Source organism: Microplitis mediator, chromosome 1 (genome assembly GCF_029852145.1).
Source record: "Microplitis mediator isolate UGA2020A chromosome 1, iyMicMedi2.1, whole genome shotgun sequence".
NCBI lineage: Eukaryota > Metazoa > Arthropoda > Insecta > Hymenoptera > Braconidae > Microplitis > Microplitis mediator.
Window position 1 is genome coordinate 10,011,834 of NC_079969.1, and position 20,762 is coordinate 10,032,595.

Sequence of the window (20,762 nt, forward strand, 5' to 3'; positions counted from 1 at the left end):
GTGCGATTACGAAAACATACCCGCACACAAAAAAGCTGTGAAAAATAGCGCCGTTTTTTCACGAATTTTGTGTGTGTGTGTGTTTTTATAAAAATATACCCACACATAAAAAAGTGTGACAAATAGTATTAGAATTATGAAAAAACAGCAAATGTTAATTTATTTCAATTTAATTGATTTTTTTCGCATACAATAGACATTTTATAGTGAAAAATGGGTGGAGCCTCACTTGAAGACCATTACCTTATAAATTTTTCTTAAGGGTTTTTTGTCGTGTGGTTATTTTGTCGTGAGGATGTTTTGTTCGCGGATATGTAGTCGTGGCACCATATCTACATATGTGTTTTTTTTTGTCCATTAAATTTATATTTAAGAATAAATCATACGTACTTTGATAAAATTGATCTTCTCTCTATAAATGATTTACAAATTACTCAAAAATTCCCATAAATTTATTAATCGTAAAATTAAAATTACTCATAAACTATTAAAGATGCTGAAAAATTCATCATAATAATTTTTGTTCTTCATGAAATTACGTACAAAAAATTTCTTGACAAATTTTCACTTAAACCCATAAAATTCCCCATAATTAAACTATCTAAAAATTCCACTCTTTCTGAAAATTAAAATTACTCATTACTCATTACCTATTAAAGATTTTAAAAAAATTCTCATAACCACTTTTATTCCCTATAAAATTTTTCACAAAAGAGTAACTTTATACTTTTCCCACTACAGCCTTCCAAACCCAAATAAAAAATTAATTTCTCACTTACCTCAAAAATTCCCGGTTAGAATTGAAAAAATCTCTAAAAATAATCATAATTAAAAAATAAAAAACCAAAAAATCAAATTCATTTTTGGGCTATTTTTATTAATTCAATTAACAACATATTATAATTTTTTTTTTTGCTCGTAATTACACAATTATAATCAACTGTTTTAAATTTTACTTTTACTTTAACTTATTTAGTTTTATTTTATTTATTTTTTAGACCCGTCATCTTTTAATCATCCCCATTTTTTAAAATTCATCTATTTTATTTTATTCAATCATCATAATATTTTTAATAATAATCAAATTTCATTTATTTTTTTAAAGCCCTAGCCCATTTTACTCCACGTGGGCTCCAATGTCGTCGTCGTCTTTAACGTCAGTTAAATTATTTATTTTTTATTCCTCATTTAATTATTTAATTAATTATTTATTTATCTGTCAGTCGTTTATTTAGTTTTCAAATCTCACGATGGACAATGGCCACTACAAATAATAATAAAATCTTACAAAACCATCATTTATTTATTTATTTATTTATTCGCTCAAACACTCGCTCATTCACTCCTCGATTTTTTTTTTCAATTTTTTTTTTTTTAAACAATCACTCAATTAACATAATAAATAATGACTTGCGGTTTTTTTAGAGACTACATGCAAAGGCTTTGGCTTTGGAATTTTTTTTTGTTTTTTTACATGTCGATTTTTTTTCACATGATGGCTTTTTTTTATTTATTTATGCCATATTTTTTATAAATTTTTCTGAGATGTCACACGAGCCTTCGCATTATATTTATTAAATATAAATTATTATGCAAATTAATTAATTATTTTTTTTTTTAAATTAAATCAAGCGTTTTGTTGACTAAATTCAATTATTTTTATTATTCGGCTCCTAATTAAGGAAAATTGATATTCCGTTTTTAATTTGGTACCGTAGGGTCTGGAGAATAAAACCCTGGGATAAAAATTTTAATTGAATAAAAAAAAATTTTTACTTCGTACTCTGGTTTCTTCTTAATAATTTTTTTTTCTATTTTTAAAAATAAATTAATGACATCATCATATTCTCCAGACTTGAGGGTATTTTTGAAAAAAAATTCATTAATATTTTTTAATTATAGTCAGAGAAAAAATATCCAACCCTACTCGGAGTAATTACTATGTCTGTGATTAATTATTTTCAATTGATACCTTAAGTTTAGAAATAAATTATAAAAAAAAAAATTTGATTAGAGTCCGATATGAAATTTATTGCAATTACTCCAAGTTGAGTATTATTTCGAAAATATATTAATAATTAAATCAATTATGCACACGCTAATATAATTAATTTTTTTTTTTAAATTCGAGCTTAAAAAGTTCATTGATTTTTTTTTTTTTTTTTTTTTTCGATTAATTACGACTACGTTTTGAAATATTTATTATTGCAATTAATCAGTTCGCTACCAGACGAATTTATTCCTATTTTTATTTTTAATTTTTTTTTTTTTGGATTTATATTTATATATATATATTTTTTTTTTTTTTTTAATCGTTTGTAACATGAGTTGTACAATATAGAAGAGAGAAAGAGATTTGAGAGGGTACAAGTGGGCATTTTACGTTTCCACCTCGTATCGGGATGACAAAATAATAATTTTTTGTACTAATAATCTATTTTAATAGCTAATTTTATTTTTTATTCAATTCGAAATTGCGTTTTTTATTGGAGCATTGAGGCGATATTTTTATTTATGGCACAACTATTCGGTTTAGACACAAAGTCATTGGACATTTTTTTCAGGAAATTTAATAATCTATAAATTGATATCAGTGTAATTTTTTGATATCATTGATGGCTTCGATAAACAAATTTTCATCAATTATTTTAAATCAAACTTATACTTTGACTTATAATTATTTAAATTGTAAGTAAACTATTGGAGGTAGGGTAAAAATGGATAGGAATACATTTTTAGAGAATTAAATTTCCTATAAAAAAGGTCCTTATTCTCGAATTGATATCTCCAATATTTGACCCACAATTTAAAAGTAAAAAAAAAACTTTTCTTTTGAAGTTTAAACAAAATTTTAATTTCGAATACTTGAAATTGCAATTGCATGTAAATTATCAAATTTACATGAAAAGTCATGAGAAACTTTTTTGTAGAGAATCAAATTTCCTATAAAAAAGGTCCTTTTCCGCGAATTGATATTTCCAATATTTGACTCATAATTTACCTCGAAAGATACCAAAATTTATTGGTAAAAAATTAAATGAAAAATAGTCCCTCAATTAAAATCCAGGCAACAGAATAGAACTCCAGCCCACAATAAAACGCACTGTAAATAGTTAATTTGTAAGATAAAAATGCAAGGTAATGATTAAAAAGTGTCTATTATCTTAAAAATGATTAATTGTTAAATCGGTTGTTTCTGTCTCGTAATTAATTAATTAAATAATTTAATTAGCGATTTAATTAGCGTTTAAGTCGCGTCTAGAGGCTAAAGGTCTAAATTCGGTCCCAGCTCTCTCGTAGCATCTCTTTTATTAAATAATGCGTATAATAGATTGTTTAATTGAGTTAATATTGATGAACACGTGGTCAGCGACCCATTTATTTATTTTTTTTTGTTTTAATTTCATTATTTGATGTACTCTCGATTTATTTATTCCGAATAAATAAAATTAATAATCCTGTGTACCGTTGCAGCTGATCAATGTTGAAGTACGCGAGGGTGATCGTTGTCAGTAGACCCATCTTACGGGCGTCCACTGGGGTGTCTTCTGTATTCGATCTATCGCTCCTTCGAGTTGTGCAATTGTCTCGTCGATATCGTCGTTGACGATTGTCAGGTCGAAAAAGTGTCCGTACGCTTGCTTAAGCATGTCTGATTCTTTTCCGAGTCTCTCTAGACTTCCGTCGTACTGAAAACAAATGATTTTTTTTATTTAATTGCTTAATCGCGAGAAACCGCGAGATAGAGAGAAAAGAGGGCGGCGGGTTAGTAACTCGGCTTGTAGGTGACGTAAAAAATTTGAAGATTTAAAATTTAAAATTTAACCACAATGACCCAACATTTTTTTAAACTAGACACTGAGCTTTGAAAAAAATTTTTTTTATTACAATCCGACAATTAGAAGCCGAGTTACAAAATTTTGAATGTTCAAGTTTCGGAACTTTTTAGAAAAAATTATTATTTTTTTTTTTAATTGAATAATTTTTATCACTTACGTCATTAAGATTTTGTACGATGGGTGCAGCAATAAAAACAACATAAGGAGCAAATTCAGCAGTACGTAATATTTTAAGTGCTTGAGGTTCGACGTCCAAAATCGCCATTTTTCCTTCTTCGTGAATTTTTCTTATTGTATCTAATTTTGTTCCATACATTGCGTCCTCATGTGTTCCTATAATTAATTTAATAAATAATTCATTCATTAATAATAATTATAATTACAATTAAATTTATTTTACCATATTCAAGGTACTCATTTGCGCTGATGTCAGTCATCATTTCATCGTGTGTGACAAAGTAATAATTGCGCCCACTTTCTTCGTCGTTTCGTGGAGGCCTCGTTGTATCTATTATTTATATAATCAATTAATTAATTAATTACGTTTAAGAAAAAATAATTAAATGTGTACCAGTGTAAAAAAAAAATTTAATTTAAAAAATATTCATAATAGTAAACTTCAGAATTATATAAAAATTAAAACTCAGTTTTAAAAATAAAAAAATTCATAATTAGAAAACTAAAAAATCAGTATGTGGATTTTTTAAAAATTATATTTTATTATCGTAATTATTTAATTTTTTTATTGCAACAAAATTATAAAAAATTACTGAGTTAAAATTTTTTTCAAAGTCAAATAAAATTCAAAATTAATTTTTTTTTACACGGCAAGTGATAAAAAAATTATTACGCGGAATTGGATAGGCATATTTGTCTGGATGCCTGGCAATTATTGTATTTTTTATGTGACGACGACCAACACCATGTGCTCCCAATAATACTAGTGTTTTCCGGGGGAATGCTTCATCTATAATTTATTTATTAATTAATTAATTAATTAATTAAATAATTGAAAAAAAAAAAAAAAAAAAACTTACGTGGTACTTTAACGACTTCCTCATATGTAACCAGATCCAGCTGGTCAAATACCGCGTTATGTTTTGCCAGATATTTGTCCTTATATTGTTTTTTCTTGCGGCCAAAAATTGAGCAATTGACTTAAAAAAAAAATAAATAAATAAATAATAATAAATTACACTTCAGTGTCTATAAACTAAATATATACTAATTGTAAAATAATTACATAACTAATAAAAATGAATATATATGTGGGTTTATATATTTTTTCGTATCAAAGCAGTGCAAAAAATAAAAAGTCGAGTAACAAGCAGTGATTTTAATAAAAACACATGCTTCTAGATCGTGTGTCTATTTCATTAAAAATTTAATTACTCGTCTACTAATTATTTATTGATTATCAAAATTATTACAGTTTAGTTTAAAAATTTATGGTGGCCTGAAAATAAATCTTAAGTCGCTGTAATAAATTAATTAACAAATATAAATAATAATAAAAGTTCCAGCAGGTCACAATATTAATGACAAGTTAACTAATGATTAAATGATTACCCTTAATGATAACGTGCTCTAATTAAATTATTATTATTGTTACTATTTTTTGAATGCCCATTAAAATACGTTACTCAAGTGCTTTTTTTTTTTGTTTCAATTTACATTACGGATCAGCTGTTGGGTTTAGGAAAAAAATTAATGAAATCTTTTTTGTAGAGAATTTAATTTGCTGTAGATTTACATTAATATGTTTTTGAGGTATCTTTGATAGTTTACTAGATATTTTTAATTTTATGTTTAAAAAGTTAAAAAAATATGAAAAACTTATTTATGGTACTTGGAATTGAGTTTCCGATTGAACTATCAAAGATACGATAAAAAAGTACGGAGATAAATTTGTAAGAAACTTAATTTCCTATAGAAAAGTACTGAAAATTTTTTTTCTAAACCCAATAGTTAATAAAATAAAGTAATTAGTTTTAAAATTATCTTAATTACAACTTTTAATTGAAATAGTTTTTAAATTTTTTTTAGCAATTACGTTAAATTGAAATATCTTTTAAACTACTGAGTTTACACACAAAATCAATCATACCTTTTTTGTAGAAAATTAAGTTTCCTACAAAAAAGTACTCGTGAACTTTTTCGCTAACCCCAGTAATTTACAATTTATCTTGATTTAAAGTGCGTTAGCAGCAGAAGCCAAAGGCCTGCACGGCGAACGTGCGCACTATACTCAATTTAAATGCAGATATTTGTAAAGTATTTTAGTTTTAGTGCAGTCAAAAAATAATTTGGTATCTAGTAGCGAGTACTGTGTGTTGGCGGCAGGAACCGAAGGCCCGTGCGGCTAATGCACGCACTGTACTCAATTTAAATAGATACTTATTGTGTTTTAAAATGTTTTTTTTGCAGGCAGATTTAGTTTCATACCTGTCACAGAGCTATCACAGCCCTCGGTGTGAGGTGAACATCCACCTTCCCCTTCAGCATCTAGCTCAGACATACATATATTTTTTTTTTACATTTATTTTTGTTAAAATTAGTCGTAAAAGTCACGGTTATTATTTTACACCACATGCCCGAGGATTTAAAAAAACACATTCAATAGACCCACACAATCACAAACAATTTTATAAATTATACAAGTGGATTAGTCGCGTAAGCTATGAAATGATTGGACGTAATTATTTTTTTTTTTTTTATGTATTAAAAGTGCAATTTGTTAAATTAGAAAAAAATAATCGGTTTTTTTACCCAGAGCTGAATGTGAACCGAGGCCGCGAGGTTATTAATTATTTTAAAAACTAAAATATTTCGGAAATTAATGGACCGATTTAAATGAGAAAAATTTTATTTTAGCATCAAATTATCTATCCCTTGGATTACTCATATGTAAAAGTGAGGCAATATGACCAGTATATTTTTTTAACTTAAAAAATTTTTAAATCTTATTTTATTACTTTTACGATATCACCGGCTCTAATTATTCAAACTAAATGATTTTTTTTTGCTCAATCCAAAGAGACTAAAAATACAATAGGCTCATTAGTGAGCTTAAATTATTAATTAACGTGACCAAAAAAATAAATTACTCGCCCAAATAATAAAAATTAATTATTTATAATGTTTTTATGGAATATTTAATTACTATTTCGGTTCAGAATTTTTTTTTTTTAATTCTCTCTCCAGGATCTCGTTTCTTCAGACCCAGAGGTGCCAAATTGCATTTTAAATTCACAGATATAAAAAATAAAAATAAATTAAACGCCATTAATGATTTTTTTTTGTACTTAATTAATGATCATTAAGTAAGCACGATAATGATAACGATTTTTTTTGGTTAATTACTTAAAAAAAAAATAATAAAACACTCGGATAAATGCGAAGACACAAAGTGCGATCTGCTGGAACGACAATTTAACCGTTTGTTTATTTTATTTTAAATAAATTTATTATTAATTATTAATAATTATATATTAACAAAAGTAACAAACCTTGTTCTGGTTTATTTTTTCTCATAGCCATGTTTGAAATTTTCCATTCCTGGAGCTCCGACGAAGGAATAAGACCCGCGGAACCCGCGACATTGTCTTTTCTTGCTTGCCACCACTGATGATCGTCCTTACTGATGATCTGTAGTATGTCACCTGTCTTAAAAGCTATCCCTGCTTGCGCGCATGGTATTAATTCATCTTCAAGTGGGTCGTAGTCAAATTGAGCGCGTACGAATATCTGTTACAATAATAACTCAGTCAGATACCAGCAGCTTATTCCAATTCGCGGATAAAATTAATAAAATATATATTTTTTGGATTTCTATACTACGGCTAAGACATTCAAGCTTTTACCGGCTGGGAAAATAATTTTATTTTTTTTGATAATATTTTAATTGTGATTATTTTTTAAAACACAGATTGTGGGCTTACTATCGGCTTTAAGGGAAAGTTGGTCAGGGCCATTGTTGTAGGAAATTTTATTCTGAACAAATTTATTCATGTACAATTTTATCGATACTTTGATAGTTTGGCTAGAATTTTAATTCAAAGAAATACAAATTGGACGGAATTCAGTCAAGAAAAAATTTAAATCTCGGGGATTAAAAATTCCATTTCTGGGAGAATAATTACAGATACAACGAAAGTTGTATCTGAAATATTTTGGCTGTAATTTTAGTATATCGATATGAAAATTTCGACAGAATTGATTTTTGGAAATTCCTGATATTTAGTGGAAAATTATTGGGAACTATTAATAGGATAAAAATATATGAAAAGAAAAATCATGGTGACCACAGAGTTTTTAAACTGAAATTCCCTGACTTTTCCACGGAGAAAAAAATATAACAAATTTTACTTAAAAATATGAGTTAAAATAACTAAATTGATATTGTAATCTTAAAACGCTATTGGAATTGTGTAATTTTTACTATCTTGAGAATTTAATTTTGAGTTATACAGTAGGACCTTTTATAAGACTACGCGTTATAAGACTCTTCCCCTCAATTTGTTGAAACCCGCTCGGAACGCTTCCCCCATCAACAACGCAATAAAAGTTTTGCGCCGAAACCTCGCTATAAGACTAACGACAATTACGACTAAAATCGAGATAAAATGTACATGCATGAAGATTTCAGATTAAATAATTTATTTTCATAAAGAATACTTATAAATTCCGTGGTATCACAGAGTTGAATCAAGTACATAATAAAACACAAAACGGCGATAGTCTTATAGCGAGGTTTCGGCGCAAACGCTGTTAAGTACAATAATGAGGGGACCTCAATTCCAAGAATTTTTTCCCCTACAGCCCTGAGCTAATCTTATAACGAGGTCCTACTGTATTTAGTAATTTTTATTATTTAAATATGGAATTAAATACAGACTGCATTAGTAAACTTGACTATATATTTAGTAAATTTTACTATTCCGTTTAGTAAATTTTTCTATATTAGAATTGAAACAAATAAAATTCAATTTTTAATAAGTTTTTCACTTATTATTATTATTCATGTCATCTGTATTGGTGTTGGTATCAATTTTTATTTTTAAAAAATCACTTTGTTTTAAATCGAGATTCGAATCCTGATCTTCCGCGCGCGAGTCCTTTCTTATGTCTGACGTTCCGATGTCTCCTTTGGACAAAGATTTCTGAACTTGTAATACATATTTGTCTATGCTATCTCCACCAACTTTTAATTTTATCGATCTGCTTCGGAAAAATTACAAGCTGTTTAATAATTTTTAGTTGTTGCACAATACCTAATACTACGCTATTCATCGGTGACCGGTCAGAATATCCATCATAAAAATATCCAATGCAAAAATATCCATGAAAAATATCCAATGCAATAATATCCATTGAAAAAATTATCCATAAATAAACATATCCAAATGAAAATAATCAATTCTCAAAAATATCAAAAATAGCAATTCTTGGAACTGTTTTTGCCATAATGTTAATGATTATGGATCAATGTTAAGGAACCCGGGAAAAAATGATCAGTACTGACCATGCCTGTTCATGTATGATCAGGTCTGAAATTAGACATGATCAGGCCTGATCATACCTGTCCATGCCTGTTCATGTCTGGTCATATCTTTTCATGTCTGAAGCGTTAAATACGCTCAGGACTGATCATACAAAAATTTTTATTATTTGATATTTAGGCCATTCGGTTGCGAATAATAATTCTTTGCAAAAGTGGTTCATTGATATGTTAACAACAATTTATACATGGATATTTATAATACCATTATTGTAAAAATATAAATTTTTTAATGAATGTTTATATATGCAATAATGATAAAATAATTGTGTTGTAACTGTTAGAAAATAGGGTATTTTTTTATTAATGGCCCATGAAATAGATATAGAACATGTTAATAATATGATATTTTTGATGGATTATTTTAATTTGAATGTATTTAATGTTATAATTAGTGGATACCGATCGGTAAAGCGGTTATGGATATTTTTGAACACGGATTTATTTCAAGTGGTAATTATTACTTATGGATGTTTTTTCTACTAGATATTTTTCATGGTTATTTTTGCATTGGATCTTTTTACATTGGATATTCTACCCTAGAACCTATTCATTTGGTTTACAGAAATTACTAAACAGATTGTAATTTTTGTATACTGTAGGCTATTTAATGCATATTTTTAGTTAATTTTTATATTTTTAGAGAGTAAAAATCGTTGAATCGTATTATCAAATTTCCTGACCAAATGTAGTAATATTAAATCATTGAAAATATTTATTTATTTCAAAATAAAATTCTAAAAGTTAGTTCAATAAATAATCAATCATTGTCGTTAAATGAAATTTTATTTTATTATTTGTCAATGAATTTTTAATTTTAACTGCTTCATTTTTCCACTATTGGAATCAATTTCTACTAATTAAAAAAAAATTAATCGGATTTTTCCAGTCAAAAAAAAAAAAAAAAGAAAGTAAAAATTTTTTCCAGCTTTCTGACAAAATTCCCTGACTTTTCCATCATATTTATTATAATTTCCTGACATTTCTCGGTTTTCCATAAATGTGGCCACCATAAAAATAGTAGAGATTTCCAGTAAAAAATGTCCAGACAAACTTTTTCTAATTTTGACAGTTAAAATTTTTATCCAAACAGAAAATAATAAATAGATAAATAAAAGTGTTGGAATAAAAAACTTTCAAGGTGCTTTGCTCCATCGACTTGATAAATATATATATATACATATATATAATAAATAATGTCACATGCTAAGTAAAACTTAACGGTGACTAAGTGAAGTAATTAATATTAATTAATTAAATTGGATGTGATGGGAAACGATCATCCCTTGATTACTTACGATATATATAGGTATAAAGATATGATAAATATATATAACAAGGGTTTTATAAATATTTGTGTATTGTAGACGAGGTATGCAGGTATATAATAGTAATAATAATAATAATGTGGTATTTGTAATACATAAAAGTAACGCATTAGCTCTGTTTTAAGACTAACTACAGCAGTCCAATCACACCAGATCAAGTGGCGGTACTTACTAATACTGGCAGAGGCCTAATCCTGAACAACTAGATTGTTGAAGAAACAGAAAAAAGGAATATCAATTAATCAATGATTTACTGATTATTTTTTAAAATTTTTATTCACTTTTTTCATAGTTTTTTTAACTACTCTAGACCACCGGTTTAATAATAAACATTCTCTACGGTAATTATCTAAATTAGTTTAATTATAAATTTTTGCTAACCACCGGCTTATAAATCAGTTATAAAAATACTGTAGATTTAGCATGAGTTTGAGATCTTAATTTCAATGGAAACCCGCGCCGCGGAATTTAATTCGCAGGTAGACACTTTCGCTCAATTAGAGAAATTGTCAAAATACAAAAGACTTCTGGGTCTGACCCAGTTGTCGACCCTTTTTCCGCGGTTTTAGTTTTTCGTCTGTAACTTTTAAACTAATAAACCGATTGAATCGAGTTTTGCGGCGATCGAAAGCGGTTACCCAGACCTACTTTCTGCTGAATTTCGATTTAGTTTCATTAAGTACTTTAAAAGTTATACTAAGAATAAAATTACTGGTACAATTACTTTTTTAAGATTACGAAAAAACAACGAAACCTATTGATTGGAAATAACAGTTAATTCGATCATTCATTTGCCATAAAGTTCAGCAAAATCAGTTGATTATTTTAAAAGTTACAGACAAAAAAATAAATCCGCGGGAAAATAACAGCTCGCGTAAAGAATTCCAGATAAAATTAAAACCTGACATATTTCAGACGTCATTTTTTATCCATTACAACAAAGTAAAACCCAAAAATCTTTTGAATTTTGATAATATCAAAAACTCCATTTTCTTAAAAATCGCTATTGTTTTCCATCGCGAATTAAATTTCGAGGAACGAGTTTCTGCTGAATGTAAGCTCTTAAACACCCAGAAAACCTTTCTAGCAAAAATTTACCACCGATTTAGAGAAAAATTATATAAAATAATAAAAATGATGGCCACTCTAATCCTAATGAAACAAAAAAAAAATTGTTTTAAAATAAAATTAAGGTAAAATACCCAGTACTTGAACATCTCTGAAAATAGGAGCAGTACTTGAACAAATTTATGCAAGTTGAATTATTTAAAAATTTTAGCGTTAAAGATAAGAAATTTTTTTTTAATGATATTCAAAGTAAATAGAAAAAATGTTCAGTTACCGTTAAAAAAAAAAAATTTTCATTTTTGCGGGCAAAATGGGGTACCCCCTAAAAAAGGTAATAAACAAAAATTTCTGGATTTTAAATGAATTTGATTTATCAAAATTTTTTTGTAAGTAATTTACATGAAGAAAAATGATATTTTATATGGTTATTGATTACAAAGGAAGAAAAACAAATTTTTAATAGTTTTTATCATAAAACAAAAATCATTAATATTTTTCAACTGACAATCGATTTTTGAAAAAGTTTAACAAAAAAAATTCAAAATAATGCTCAATTATATTTACAAAAGTGATTTTAGAATGTTTAAAAAATATTTAAAAAACAAAATTTTTTTTTATAAAATTTTGGGGGTACCCCGTTTTGCTCCACCTTTCCCTACACCAATCATTATCAAATTACATATAATTAAATTTATAAAATTAAAAAAGTTTGATGAATTTTTATTGATTTTTGAACTGTAATCTGTATCTTATACTTGTTCAAGTATTGGTCTTAGAGTATTCAACTACTGCGGCTAGTCTAAACAGATAGTTCAAGTACTACTTCTTTAGTAAATTTTAAAAACCTTTCAAAAATATGAAAATTTTATAATTTATTAATTTATTTTTTTTAATAGGTTTAAAAATGTCCCTATTTTTATAAGTAACATTTATTTTGTCGATTTAATTAATTTGTATTTGTCAAAATCATGGTTAAATGGATTTCACTTTGAAAACTGTTCAAGTACTGGGTACTTTAGCTTATTCAAGACGCTAATCTTTCTAACGATGCCTCATATATTTTTTAAAAGTAAACGGCTATTTTAATTATAATGAAAATTGAAATAGTGAATGTCGACAGAGCGTGCACTAAAAAACATTAAATTAATAAATTTAATTGTGAGAGTAAAAAATGTGATTTAAAAGGGATTAGACTACAACGAAAAATGTATGAGATTAAAAATAATAATAATAGTAAAAAATAGGGGTATCGACAACTCGTCTGGTGGACTGACTGCTGCCACTACAGTTGTTAACTTGTCGTTGCCGTCTATTAATAAATAAATATATTCATTTATATATATGTATGAAAAAGTAAAAAAAAAAAGTTAAATTTGCAGCCAATACCTCAGTAGCTTAATTTTTTAAATTTTAATATAAATAATTACGCGAACGCAATAAAGATAAATGAATTAATTACCTCGCATGGTGGCGGTGCAATTCTATACGAGGGCAGAATTTTAAATGTCACTGAGCCACGTGCTTCGCGCTGTAAAAAAATAATAAATTTTTATTTGAATTACAAGTCAATCACAAGTTCTACTAGACAAAAGTTATTACTTACGAGCATTTTCTGTAGCGTATTAACCGACTGATTGGCAACCGGGATCCCGTTGATCTCTTTAATTTCATCTAGTACATGAAGGGTTGCTTGCTTGTGAATCATTCCGCCGTGCATTATTCGCGCTACCACACATTTACCATCTTCATTCATTTTTAATGTTATCCCCTGTTAATTTATTTTTTTTATTCATAAATTTAATAGAAGAAAAAAAAAAAAAAAAGTGACTTGGGTTCGAACTCTAAACTTTGAACTTTAATAATTTAAATCTATCCCCTTTATAATAATTTTATTATAAATATAATTTTTTTTGTCGGCTGTTAATTGAACCATGAACTTAACAAATAAATCAATACTCTTATTATTCATTATTCATAATTTTTTTTAAGAATATTCAATTGAAATTTTCATCATTTGAATACGAACCGTAAACTTTATAAATTAGTCAACAATTTATGCTGAACCTTGAACTTAATAAATCAGTAGTAAAATTAAAAAAAAATTTTAAATAACGAGACCGGGATTCGAACCGCGATCCTGAGGGTCACAAATAAAAAATTTCAAAATTGGATGTAAAAATATGAAAATTTACCATGGGCTCGTCGGTATTTTTTTGAAACTGTACAAGTCTAACTCTTGTGACATTTTCGACGTCCATGTCTCCATTTTGACCCTCGATATCGTCAACGCCGTTGAGGTATGGGAATATCGGGGGTGGAGTGACTCGTGTCGCTTCTTCGCCGTACACTTCGTGGCCTGCCACATCGTGAGCTTGTAGTAATGACTGTAAGAAGTTTAAATAAAAAAATATAAAATCTATTATCATTAGCGAGGACGTTAATTACAAATATAAGACGGGGCCGAGGTGGCTGGTAGGTGGCAGCTATTGGGGATGGAATGGCTGCCAGACGGTAGCTATTAACCCAAAAAAGTTTATGTTGAATTAATCCTGACAACTGACACGGAGTCGGAGTAATTCAATGATTTTGAAGGTTGAAAAAAATATATATGAAGATCAATGATGAACCCTTGGCAATAGTCTGAGTTACCGCAATCACGCGACTGCGCTTTAAAAAACACACGCAATTTCTATCCATCCGTTATCTGGGCCAACATTAAACTTATTTATTTTTTTTTTATCTCTTCTCTTAAACGTATTCCCGACGTTTTTGTTTCTTTATTTATTTTACGGGTTTATTATTTTTTCAAATTGAGAGGGCTAATTTTAACAAAATTATCATTTTAGTTTTTATATAAATTTGAATTTTGCTTCAATATAAAACAGGTTCGAATTTTAGAAAATTTTTATAAAATTTTCGTTGGAAAAAATTTCTAATTTTTCAAAAATTAGAAAATTTTTAATTTTCAATATAATCCTAAATTAAAAAAAAATTCATAAATCCTAGAAATTCAAAATTTTTTTTTAGTTCATTTTTTTCAAATTTTTACCAAAGTTTAATCATTCCCTAAACAAAAATTTATTCAAAATCCCAATTAAAAAAAAAATAAAAATGAGGTCCTAAAAAATTTTTCAAAAATCAGCAATTGGTAAATTTAAAAAATTTTGTTTCCAAAAATAAAAAAATTTTTTTTTAACCCTTCATTTAAAATAAAATTACAATAAGTTTCCAAGCTTCTAAACTTTCCTAAAAAAAAAGAAAACTCAATTTCCTCTGAACCCGTGGGCGTAAAAAAATAAAGTACCTGATGCACGTGGCAATCATTGAATCCATTGTGATGGAACTTATACCTAAAGGGACTATGAACCGGACAGTTAACCCTCAGGTGATTGTTGTCAATAAAAAATTGCGTAGGCGGTATATGTGATCCAAAAATAACAGAATCTACAGGTAGAGGTCTTCCAGGTTGCTCTAGCGATCTACAAGACCAATTAATCGGCCTGTCAATCTCATTATGGGGAGATCCAACATTCCTCATCGCCGGGAGCGAGGGCCGGTGCTCAAACAGCTGGGGTACATGATCCACGGACCTGCACCCATGATCATGATTAAAATACTGTCCCTGCTTGTGCCCATTATGGTCCATAAGCCTGCACGGATGGTTTATTGCCCTTTGCTGATACTCCCTCACAAATCCCCCAGCATCCATAGCTCTCGGCTGTTCTGTGCAGACTTCCTGTCTATGATCAATCCGATCCATCTCTCCCGCCGACCTTACGTCTCTCATTTCGCATGATCGCATCGACTCCATGGATCTCATATTGTCCTGGGACCTCATATAGTAATCAATAGGCCTCGTTGGCAGCGAGTCCGTCGACTTGCAGGGTCTTGAAGACCAGCATTTAGCACCCGCATCGCATATCGGTACATTACTGCTCGTATTTATTGACGTCGATGGCATGCTAGGGTAACTCTGTGGTCCCCAATTTCCTCTATACAGATCCATCTTAAGAAATTCTTTAGTAGGTTATTAATATTTATGATTTAAAAACTTTTTTTTTTTCCCTCTTTATTTTATTTCTTTCCAACAAACCAACAACACACTCGCGATTATTTTTTTATCATAAATCACCGACACTCACAACCGATAAAGTTTCATTAAAAATATATTTTCTATACCTATATCTACATATATATATGTATGTATGTATGTATATATATACTTAAATTAATAAATATTAAATGGCTTGTGATGCAACAGAGTTACGAAGAGAGTTACTTTGTAATTATTAGGCTTGTTGTTGGCAATAAAATATTTATTTATCGTTAACTTTATAGATCGTAGTAATAAACAATAAGTTAAAAATATAATTAAAATAATAAATAAAATAATACTGAGTGTGGCAGCAACGAGACACCGACACATAGCGATGCCGCGTTCTCCAGCACTGAGATTATTTCGATGCTGCAGCATCCAGAGCGCAGTCTCATCTCAATGGGGGTACAATTCCCCTCTACATTAACCACCCACCCACCCACGCAATAGAATAATAGAGGAGAGGGGATGGCCTTATCCAACTTACCCACTTTTCGTCTGGACCGCAACACCCACCTAGATCTTATGCGCATATCCTTGTGCCCTATAAATGTCGTAATTTTTTCCTACCAACTTTTTATTTATAATTTTATCTTTTATGTTTTACTTTAGATTTAATGCTGACAAAATTAGGGGAGGGGGGGAGGTATTGATTGAAAATTAAAATTTTTAGTGATATGTTTTATGGGAATTAGTCTCAAGGGCGAATAATTGCGCGTGCGTGAGGACTTTTTCTGGGGCAAGGATAATATTTTTTGGAGCTTTATGTTTTCTCAGTTATTTATGTGAGTGAGAGGGAGGGGGTGGGTGAGGGTAAAGTGAAGGGTTGGGGTTTTTAATTAGCTTTGAGACGAAAGATGAATTTTAATTAGGAGAGATAATTTTTATAAGGGACTGTGAGCTTTAGATTAATTAGTTTTTATGTAAGAAATTATTTACAAGTTTTTCTTTGAGGATTTTTGTTTTGTCGAGGGTTTTATTTGTTTATGGGAAATTATAATTACGAGAGATCACTTAATTTTACTTTTGAAGTAGGGAGTTATATTTTCCTTTTATTTTTATTTAATAACCAATTAATTTTTTTATTGAAAAGAAGAATTATGACCCATTGATAATTAATCCTGTCTATCCTATCCTACAAACTTTTTTTTTAATAAAAAAAAAAAAATTTCATAAATTTTATTGTTGAAAATGAAAATAAAGTGTTCATTTTACCTCATAATTTTATGCGGCCCCTGTCCCGATTGTTAAAAAAAATGGCCCACTTTGATAATTAATTGATTATCTATTGTTGATTTAATTCGAGTTATTAATTTTATTAATGGAAAGTAAATTTTCTGTTCATCTTACTCGGCAATAAATTAAATTAATTTATTTTTCCGATTGAGTTCACGGTTAAATTATTAAGTCTCTGATCAGAAAAATGAATCATCGTGTTCACTTCACCTCACATAGAAAAATAATTAACTTTCGATTCTTCTTTCTATTTGTAAATCATTAATTTTTATCGTTAAAATTTTTTTTATTCTACCATTTATTTTACGGCGTAATTGAGTAATTGATTTTTCCAGTTCACTTTACGGCAGAATAATTCAATTTGAAATGAAAAAAATAAAATATTATCGTAAGCCATTTTAGTTGATAATTAAATAATTAAATTCTTCCTGTTTCTCTCCGATCTATTTTTACAAATTTTCCCTTTTATTTTATTTTAAAAAATTTCCCACTCACTTTATTTTTAAAAAGTTCTCTCTTCATTTATTTTTAAATATCAATTAATTAAAAAAAAAAAAAAAAAAAAACGCATGCCCATATTACCCCAGATAAATTACAAAAATTAAAAAATCCGTAAATTTCTTTTTTTTTTCAATTTCTCATAATTTACTTTTAAAAAATTAATAAAAAAAATACACGTCCAGTTTACCCCACAATTAATAATTTTACCGTATCCATTTTACCCCCACAAATTTTGTAAAATTCGTTTTTTTTAAATTTCACTCAACGTATTATTAAAAATTAATAAAAAAAAATTATGCGTCCAGTTTACCCCACAATCAATAATTTTATCCTGCCTATTTTACCCCCATAATTTTAAAAATAAAAAAAAGTAACAAATTTTGTAAAGTTCATTTTTTTTTTTAAATTTCCCTCAATTTCTTATTAAAAAACTAAAAAAAAAAAAAAATTACACGTCCAGTTTATCCCACAGTCAATATTTTACCCTGCCCATTTTACCCCCATAAATTTAAAAATAAAAGAAAATACAAAAACTATAAAATACATTTTTTAAAATTTTCCTATCAATTTATTAAAAAAAAAACCATGTCCAATTTATTCCACCATCAATAATTTTATCCTGCCCATTTTAGCCCCATCAATTCACAAATAAAAGAAAATATAAAAACTCTATAGTATACATTTATTCAAATTTCCTGATCAATTTATTTAAAAAAAATTAATAAAAAAAAAAAATTCCATGTCCAGTTTACTCCACCATTAATAATTTTATCCTGCCTATTTTTCCCTCATAACTTTAAAGATAAAAAGATTTCCTGAAATTTATTTTAAAAAATGACTACAACCTCCCACCTCTCTTACATGCCCATTTTACCCAGCAATAAATATTAATGAAAATTACCTTAAAATGTTGTCGATGATATTCTTTAATAAACGCGAGATAATATTTATAAACATGAATCGGAAGTGATCGTTTAGTTTCCTCTCCAATCCACCTGGTGAGATCCACACCCGGGGGTTTGTTTAATTTAAAAGACGACCTTAGACTACTCCTATTGTTACTTTTTTGTACATTTACATTAACATTATCATTATCACTATTATTATTATAATTATTATTATTATTATTAACATGAGTGTCATTATGAGAGGATTCAATAGGCGTTGATTCGGTAGAAACGTGTGAAGTCGATGGCTGATTTAGCGAATACCGGGAAGAGTTGAAGGGATGCGTGTGGTACCGGAAGTTTGAGGACGCGGACCGCCAGTCGAATCGGTTGAGCGGAGTGGGAGTTGTCTCCGCAGACCGGGACCGATGGGGATGGTGGTGGTGATGGAGGTGATGAGCATGGTGATCATGACAGAGGGTCAGGTGAGACGCGTGGAGGCAGGTTGACATGAATGCCGAGTGCTGAAGAGTCAGCAGCGGCCTCAGGCACCGACGGCACAGAGGGTACACGTGCTGGTGCGGATTCCATGTGTGGTAGCAGCATCCCGGCGACCTCGAGACTAGTTGGTGGTCCCTGGTCGCAGGGCAATTCATCGTAATCACATTCCATTTATTTTTTAATTCTTATTGTTATTTTACTTTTTTTTAATTTTTTGTTTTTGACATTTTTTCACTTCCGGTCATTTTGAACACTTGGAAATTTTTTAGGTTCTATATTTTTGATAGGTAAAAAATTTAATTTATAAATTTAATCTGTCTGTTCTTTTTTTAATCATTACGCGGGAAAATTTAAAATTTTGAAATTTTAAATTTTTATTGCCGATATCTCAATGAAAAATGCGCGTAGAAAAATGAAAAAGAAAATATTTTAAGGCTTAAAATTTCTAGTTTAAAGAACATATAGAACAAATTTGTTTTTCGGAATAAAATTTTGAAAAAATGAGGGGAAAAAATTGGATAACTGGAGTGGGGATTAATTTCCATAGCTTTGAAGCTTAGGAAGAAAGGAAAATAAATTTTTTTGAAAAAAAAAGATATCGTGACTCCAAAGTTGATACTCTAATTTTTTATTTTCATTTTTTAAATTTTATGTACATTAATCAGTTCGCGAGTTGTTAATAAAAATTTAATGTCCCCCGGAAAAAGATGAACATTTGAAAATTAAACTTTAACTTTCAATACCTTGGCAACAAATGCTTATAAAAAAAGTTTAATTTTGAAGCTTAATGTATGTAGTTTAAAAAAAAAATCTATGAAAAAAAATGTATACCAGTCGTTTTCGACAAACAAACCTAAAAACGGCGACTACTCAAGCGAAAAGTAAATTTTCCATAACTTGTAAACACTGTAAAAAGTTTAAAACAAATCATTTCATAAAAAATAATGATAACAATCTCAAAGTTGGCACTTTAAGCTTTTATTTTAATTTTTTAAAATTTTCCGTACGATAATTAGTTGGCGAGTTATCGGGTAACAACGAAAAAAAGTCCTCTCAAGCTTAAAACTTATCATAACTCAGTACCGAATTATTTCCGAGTTCGTTGGCCTGGACCTGAGATAACAAAAAGTATGAGCTTTTTTATTCAGCTAATGAATTTAGCACAAGATTTTATTCAGAAAATTTATGGGCAACAAAAAAAAGGACCAGAATTTTCTGCAATTGTCTTTTCAATGGAGTCTGGACTCAGGACATAAATAAAGAAAAATCTGAGAGCTTTTAAATGTTTTTTTTTTTATTTATGTCGATACTGTGGAATCTATATGTGCTATTATATAATTGTGATAAGTTATAGGTTTTAAAGGTCGGTCAGTTTATTATCGTTGAGGTCGTGAATCTATTTTTTGTTGGAGACTGTAATCTATGCCGGTGTGGGGAGATTCTATTTAGCTCTGGTAGGAATTTAGGGATTGTATTGGATTGGAAACAGGCACGTGCATGTGGATGTGCACTATGTGTGGTACGAGATGGTTGTGGCCGAATACTGCGCAGTGCCACGGTAATATCTTGCCAGCATTGATATGATACTGTCTCGCACTCGGTGTATCGAGTGCCAGACTCGTATCGGCCTGAGTACGTGTTTCATGGTTCACATAACAATTCAATTTTAATTTTTGTCTATACCATAGTTCGCTAATGCTTTATTTTTTACTCGATTAAATACATCGCAAGACTTGATAACTTTCA

The 20,762-nt window shown here is 28.7% G+C and overlaps 1 protein-coding gene across 8 annotated transcripts in view; it reads right to left on the minus strand.

The window, feature by feature from the left end:
* Positions 1-856: 856 nt before the first annotated feature.
* Positions 857-20,762, minus strand: part of LOC130678284 (peripheral plasma membrane protein CASK) — a 33,424-nt gene continuing 13,518 nt past the window's right edge. For 3 of the 8 annotated variants that reach the window (XM_057485421.1, XM_057485420.1, XM_057485424.1), the window contains 11 exons: positions 13,988-14,179; positions 13,399-13,563; positions 13,255-13,323; positions 10,900-10,929; positions 7,349-7,586; positions 6,285-6,344; positions 4,877-4,996; positions 4,690-4,806; positions 4,240-4,347; positions 3,997-4,172; positions 857-3,689 (listed from right to left, as the gene is read on the minus strand). In XM_057485421.1, the coding sequence (XP_057341404.1) occupies positions 3,510-3,689; positions 3,997-4,172; positions 4,240-4,347; positions 4,690-4,806; positions 4,877-4,996; positions 6,285-6,344; positions 7,349-7,586; positions 10,900-10,929; positions 13,255-13,323; positions 13,399-13,563; positions 13,988-14,179 (1,455 nt within the window). In that variant the 3' untranslated portion in view covers positions 857-3,509. The remainder of the gene's footprint in view (positions 3,690-3,996; positions 4,173-4,239; positions 4,348-4,689; positions 4,807-4,876; positions 4,997-6,284; positions 6,345-7,348; positions 7,587-10,899; positions 10,930-13,254; positions 13,324-13,398; positions 13,564-13,987; positions 14,180-20,762) is intronic. The other 5 variants (XM_057485426.1, XM_057485422.1, XM_057485427.1 and 2 more) reach the window with 3 other exon arrangements.